The sequence below is a fragment of the Telmatherina bonti genome (assembly GCF_933228915.1).
Source record: "Telmatherina bonti genome assembly, chromosome: 5".
NCBI lineage: Eukaryota > Metazoa > Chordata > Actinopteri > Atheriniformes > Telmatherinidae > Telmatherina > Telmatherina bonti.
Window position 1 is genome coordinate 5,430,631 of NC_136623.1, and position 6,611 is coordinate 5,437,241.

Genomic DNA, 6,611 nt, shown 5'->3' on the forward strand with positions numbered 1-6,611 from the left:
CTCCTCATGGCCTCCAGGTAGCTCCTCATGGCCTCCAGCTAGCTCCTCATGGCCTCCAGCTAGCACCTCATGGCCTCCAGCTAGCTCCTCATGGCCTCCAGCTAGCACCTCATGGCCTCCAGCTAGCTCCTCATGGCCTCCAGCTAGCTCCTCATGGCCTCCAGCTAGCACCTCATGGCATCCAGCTAGCACCTCATGGCCTCCAGCTAGCTCCTCATGGCCTCCAGCTAGCTCCTCATGGCCTCCAGCTAGCTCCTCATGGCCTCCAGCTAGCTCCTCATGGCCTCCAGCTAGCACCTCGTGGCCTCCAGCTAGAACCTCATGGCCTCCAGCTAGCTCCTCATGGCCTCCAGCTAGCACCTCATGGCCTCCAGCTAGCACCTCATGGCCTCCAGCTAGCTCCTCATGGCCTCCAGCTAGCTCCTCATGGCCTCCAGCTAGCTCCTCATGGCCTCCAGCTAGCACCTCATGGCCTCCAGCTAGCTCCTCATGGCTTCCAGCTAGCTCCTCATGGCCTCCAGCTAGCTCCTCATGGCCTCCAGCTAGCACCTCATGGCCTCCAGCTAGCTCCTCATGGCCTCCAGCTAGCTCCTCATGGCCTCCAGCTAGCACCTCATGGCCTCCAGCTAGCTCCTCATGGCCTCCAGCTAGCTCCTCATGGCCTCCAGCTAGCACCTCATGGCCTCCAGCTAGCACCTCATGGCCTCCAGCTAGCACCTCATGGCCTCCAGCTAGCACCTCATGGCCTCCAGCTAGCTCCTCATGGCCTCCAGCTAGCAGCTCATGGCCTCCAGCTAGCTCCTCATGGCCTCCAGCTAGCTCCTCATGGCCTCCAGCTAGCTCCTCATGGCCTCCAGCTAGCACCTCATGGCCTCCAGCTAGCTCCTCATGGCCTCCAGCTAGCTCCTCATGGCCTCCAGCTAGCACCTCATGGCCTCCAGCTAGCACCTCATGGCCTCTCTCAGCGTAGTGACACTAAAGCTTCTCCATCCCCATTTATCTGAACATTTCCTGTAGTTTTGTTGGAAGACGTCAGATCAGACGGAGAACATGGAGAATCCTCCTGCTGTGCCTTTATAAAAAACCATCTACGCCTCACTTTGCCTGATGGTCCGTCTCTCAGCCTTCCAGCTGCTAGTTGTGAGTTTCTGTAAAGGAAAACTGTTCCAAGCAGCGTCCTCATTAAAAATTAGTGAGCATGCCGCTACGGACTGGAAGACACCCAACAACTGCAGAGTCACGTCCTGCAGATGGAAACTGTCCTGAAAGGGTCTAAAGACCCTCGTCTTACATCCCAATAACGTAGAAGCACGTCTCCATTCTGCTTGGAATCCGTCCTGTAGATACAGGCTGGCTGTGTTCATGCAGACGTCTGCACCGTCTTCCTCTGTGACCTGATTAACTTACAGGCGAAGCAGCAACTTTCCTGAGAAAAGGAGGTCATGTGATCACACCTGGACTGCTGGTGAAGAGTGAGCCGCCAGCAGCAGGTAGAAGCCGCCAGGTTTCCCAGGAGGAAAACAACCTGTCAGCATCGTTCTGGTTTTACACCAAGCAGCTGTGTGAAACACGCTGATCCGGTGTTCACGCTGACTTCTGGAAGTCTTCCTGAGTCCAGCTGGGATTTCCAGTTAGAACCCTGTCTGCTGCCGAGGACGCCGAGACTCGGGTCTTTCCTGTCGGCCATCATGGCGTGCGCCACGTTTTATTTATATCCCCACTGACACAGTTACCTTATGATTCATGTCATGAATGTTTGTTTCAATTTCTAACCCCTACCAGTTCTTCCTCTGTTAAACCAGTTAAACCAGTAAAAGCTCCTCCTGCTGTGACTTCCGGCCGCCGGTTCTGGTCTCAGCAGACTGCTGCTGTAACGGATGAAGTAAGGCAGGAGGTTCTCCGCATGACGGAACATTCCGGTTCTCCGGCATCGGGACCATCCAAGTTCTGCCAGTCTGGTCCTTCATCGCCGGCCATGAAGATGATGAGGATGATGAAGCCGATCAGCATCAGCCGACTCAGACGTAGACACGCCCCCTCTGCTGTCCGTCACATAAAACCCAATAAGGGCTTCAAGTTCTGAAACCCGACCCGCTTCCAGACCCTGCAGCTGGTTCAAGACCCAAAAAACGTCAGAACCATGACGGAAACGTTTCAGACGGAACCAAGTTTGAGTTTTCCTTCCTGGTTCTGGTCCTGATGGAGGTTTTCCTTCCTGGTTCTGGTCCTGATGGAGGTTTTCCTTCCTGGTTCTGGTCCTGATGGAGGTTTTCCTCTCTGGTTCTGGATCTGATGGAGGTTTTCCTTCCTGGTTCTGGTTCTGATGGAGGTTTTCCTTCCGGTTTCTGGTCCTGATGGAGGTTTTCCTCCCTGCTTCTGGTCCTGATGGAGGTTTTCCCTCCTGGTTCTGGTCCTGATGGAGGTTTTCCTTCCTGGTTCTGGTCCTGATGGAGGTTTTCCTCCCTCGTTCTGGTTCTGATGGAGGTTTTCCTCCCTGGTTCTGGTACTGATGGAGGTTTTCCTCTCTGGTTCTGGATCTGATGGAGGTTTTCCTTCCTGGTTCTGGTTCTGATGGAGGTTTTCCTTCCGGTTTCGGGTCCTGATGGAGGTTTTCCTCCCTGGTTCTGGTCCTGATGGAGGTTTTCCTTCCTGGTTCTGGTCCTGATGGAGGTTTTCCTCCCTGGTTCTGGTCCTGATGGAGGTTTTCCTCTCTGGTTCTGGATCTGATGGAGGTTTTCCTTCCTGGTTCTGGTTCTGATGGAGGTTTTCCTTCCGGTTTCGGGTCCTGATGGAGGTTTTCCTCCCTGGTTCTGGTCCTGATGGAGGTTTTCCCTCCTGGTTCTGGTCCTGATGGAGGTTTTCCTTCCTGGTGGTGGTCCTGATGGAGGTTTTCCTCCCTGGTTCTGGTCCTGATGGAGGTTTTCCTCTCTGGTTCTGGTTCTGATGGAGGTTTTCCTTCCTGGTTCTGGTCCTGATGGAGGTTTTCCTCCCTGGTTCTGGTCCTGATGGAGGTTTTCCTCTCTGGTTCTGGTTCTGATGGAGGTTTTCCTCTCTGGTTCTGGTCCTGATGGAGGTTTTCCCTCCTGGTTCTGGTCCCGATGGAGGTTTTCCTCCCTGGTTCTGGTCCTGATGGAGGTTTTCCTCTCTGGTTCTGCTTCTGATGGAGGTTTTCCCTCCTGGTTCTGGTCCTGGTGGAGGTTTTCCCACCTGGTTCTGGTCCTGATGGAGGTTTTCCTTCCTGGTTCTGGTCCTGGTGGAGGTTTTCCCACCTGGTTCTGGTCCTGATGGAGGTTTTCCTTCCTGGTTCTGGTCCCGATGGAGGTTTTCCCCTCTGTTTCTGGTCCTGATGGAGGTTTTCCTCTCTGGTTCTGGTTCTTATGGAGGTTTTCCTCTCTGGTTCTGGTTCTGATGGAGGTTTTCCCTCCTGGTTCTGGTCCTGATGGAGGTTTTCCTTCCTGGTTCTGGTCCTGATGGAGGTTTTCCTTCCTGGTTCTGGTCCTGATGGAGGTTTTCCTCCCTGGTTCTGGTCCTGATGGAGGTTTTCCTTCCTGGTTCTGGTCCTGATGGAGGTTTTCCTCTCTGGTTCTGGTCCTGATGGAGGTTTTCCCTCCTGGTTCTGGTCCTGATGGAGGTTTTCCCTCCTGGTTCTGGTCCTGATGGAGGTTTTCCCTCCTGGTTCTGGTCCTGATGGAGGTTTTCCCTCCTGGTTCTGGTCCTGATGGAGGTTTTCCCTCCTGGTTCTGGTCCTGTTGGAGGTTTTCCCTCCTGGTTCTGCTCCTGATGGAGGTTTTCCCTCCTGGTTCTGGTCCTGATGGAGGTTTTCCCTCCTGGTTCTGCTCCTGATGGAGGTTTTCCCTCCTGGTTCTGCTCCTGATGGAGGTTTTCCCTCCTGGTTCTGGTCCTGATGGAGACGGTTCAGAGTGTTTTGGTTTGAACATGTCATCTTTCTACAACATTGGACTGAAACCACCAATCAGCTGTTAGCAGCGTGTGATGAACGCCATTTACTTCCACTCTGCCAACATTGGACTGGTCCTACTGGGAGTTCAGTCTGGTCCATGAACCATCAGGGAAGTTCGCTGTGTTTCTACATGAAGTACCTGCAGAGGAACTCCCGAGCTCCGGCAGAACAGGAGGTCGGGTCCCAAACAGATCTGGAAAAGTCCACAAGCCGCTAAATGATCTCAAAAAAGCCTCAAAGTGACGGAAGCACCTCGCCTCGCTTCGCTTCGCCGAGCCGAGCCGAGCTGTCACACCAACAGCAAGACAGCTAATTAAAACCAGAACTAACCAGCCGCCCAAAGGTCAGAGCCGTTGTTGCCATGACAACCCACCTCCATCCACTGTCCGTGGGACTGCATGTTGAGGATGATGCAGGGGTCGGGTTTGGACAGGGCGTCTCGGTCCGAAATCCCTTTGCAGGTCAGTCTCAGCTCCACCTTGGTGAGACAGGGACTGCTGAACAGGCCCAGGGAGTTGGCGGCCGACTCGTAGATGTCGCTCGTCATGGTGGAGGTCTGGAGGTCTGCAGGTCCGCAGCTCTGCAGGTCTGGAGGTCTGGAGGTCCGCAGGTCTGCAGGTCTGGAGGTCTGGAGGTCTGCAGGAGGAAGAGGACCGTTAACTGCTGCATGATGCAGAGAAGGAACTAGTCTGGGTTACAGCCTGGTTAAAACTTAAATACAGAAAATAAACCAGTTTAAGTTTAAAGTAAACAAATTAACATGTTTACTTTGCAGTTTATTAGAAAACTTTGTTGATGTTTTTCCTCTTCACTGTTACTGACATGGTCTGGTTCTGGTGTGGTTCTAGTGTGGTTCTAGTGTGGTTCTGGTCTGGTTCTAATGTGGTTCTGGTCTGGTTCTAGTGTGGTTCTGGTCTGGTTCTGGAAGGACCGACTGACTGATGTTGTTCTATACAAACTGTTACATTAGTATCATTAGACGCGTATAGTTGGACTAGTATAATGTTATATTAGTATCATTAGACGCATATAGTTGGACTAGTATAATGTTATATTAGTATCATTAGACGCATGTAGTTGGACTAGTATAATGTTATACTAGTATCATTAGACGCGTATAGTTGGACTTGTATAATGTTATATTAGTATCATTAGACGCGTATAGTTGGACTAGTATAATGTTATAATAGTATCATTAGACGCGTATAGTTGGACTAGTATAATGTTATATTAGTATCATTAGACGCGTATAGTTGGACTAGTATAATGTTATATTAGTATCATTAGACGCGTATAGTTGGACTAGTATAATGTTATATTAGTATCATTAGACGCATATAGCTGGACTAGTACAATGTTATATTAGTATCATTACACGCGTGTAGTTGGACTAGTATAATGTTATATTAGTATCATTAGACGCGTGTAGTTGGACTAGTATAATGTTATATTAGTATCATTAGACGCGTGTAGTTGGACTAGTATAATGTTATATTAGTATCATTAGACGCATATAGTTGGACTAGTACAATGTTATATTAGTATCATTAGACGCGTGTAGTTGGACTAGTATAATGTTATATTAGTATCATTAGACGCGTGTAGTTGGACTAGTATAATGTTATATTAGTATCATTAGTCGCGTGTAGTTGGACTAGTATAATGTTATATTAGTATCATTAGATGCGTATAGTTGGACTAGTATAATGTTATATTAGTATCATTAGACGCGTATAGTTGGACTAGTATAATGTTATATTAGTATCATTAGTTGCGAAATGTTGGACTAGTATAATGTTATATTAGTATCATTAGACGCGTATAGTTGGACTAGTATAATGTTATATTAGTATCATTAGACGCGTATAGTTGGACTAGTATAATGTTATATTAGTATCATTAGACGCGTGTAGTTGGACTAGTATTATATTATATTAGTATCATTAGACACATGTAGTTGGACTAGTATAATGTTATATTATTATCATTAGAGGCGTATAGTTGGACTAGTATAATGTTATATTAGTATCATTAGACGCGTGTAGTTGGACTAGTATAATGTCATATTAGTATCATTAGACGCGTATAGTTGGACTAGTATAATGTCATATTAGTATCATTAGACGCGTATAGTTGGACTAGTATAATGTCATATTAGTATCATTAGACGCGTATAGTTGGACTAGTATAATGTCATATTAGTATATTAGACGCGTATAGTTGGACTAGTATAATGTCATATTAGTATCATTAGACGCGTATAGTTGGACTAGTATCATGTTAAATCAGTATCATTAGACGCGTATAGTTGGACTAGTATGATGTTATATTAGTATCATTAGACGCGTATAGTTGGACTAGTATAATGTTACATCAGTATCATTAGACGCGTATAGTTGGACTAGTATCATGTTATATCAGTATCATTAGACGCGTATAGTTGGACTAGTATCATGTTATATCAGTATCATTAGACGCGTATAGTTGGACGAGTATCATGTTATATCAGTATCATTAGACGCGTATAGTTGGACTAGTATCATGTTATATCAATATCATTAGACGCGTATAGTTGGACGAGTATCATGTTATATCAGTATCATTAGACGCGTATAGTTGGACTAGTATAATGTTATATTAGTATCATTAG

At 47.7% G+C, this 6,611-nt stretch overlaps 1 protein-coding gene across 1 annotated transcript in view; it reads right to left on the reverse strand.

Annotated features, from left to right (window-relative positions):
* The window catches only part of cpne4a (copine IVa), a gene marked incomplete at both ends in the record, with an annotated part of 143,964 nt that extends 139,456 nt beyond the window's left edge, over window positions 1-4,508 (reverse strand). The window contains one exon of the mRNA XM_079240538.1: window positions 4,335-4,508. Coding sequence (XP_079096664.1) covers window positions 4,335-4,508 — 174 coding nt within the window. The remainder of the gene's footprint in view (window positions 1-4,334) is intronic.
* Between the last annotated feature and the right edge of the window lie 2,103 nt (window positions 4,509-6,611).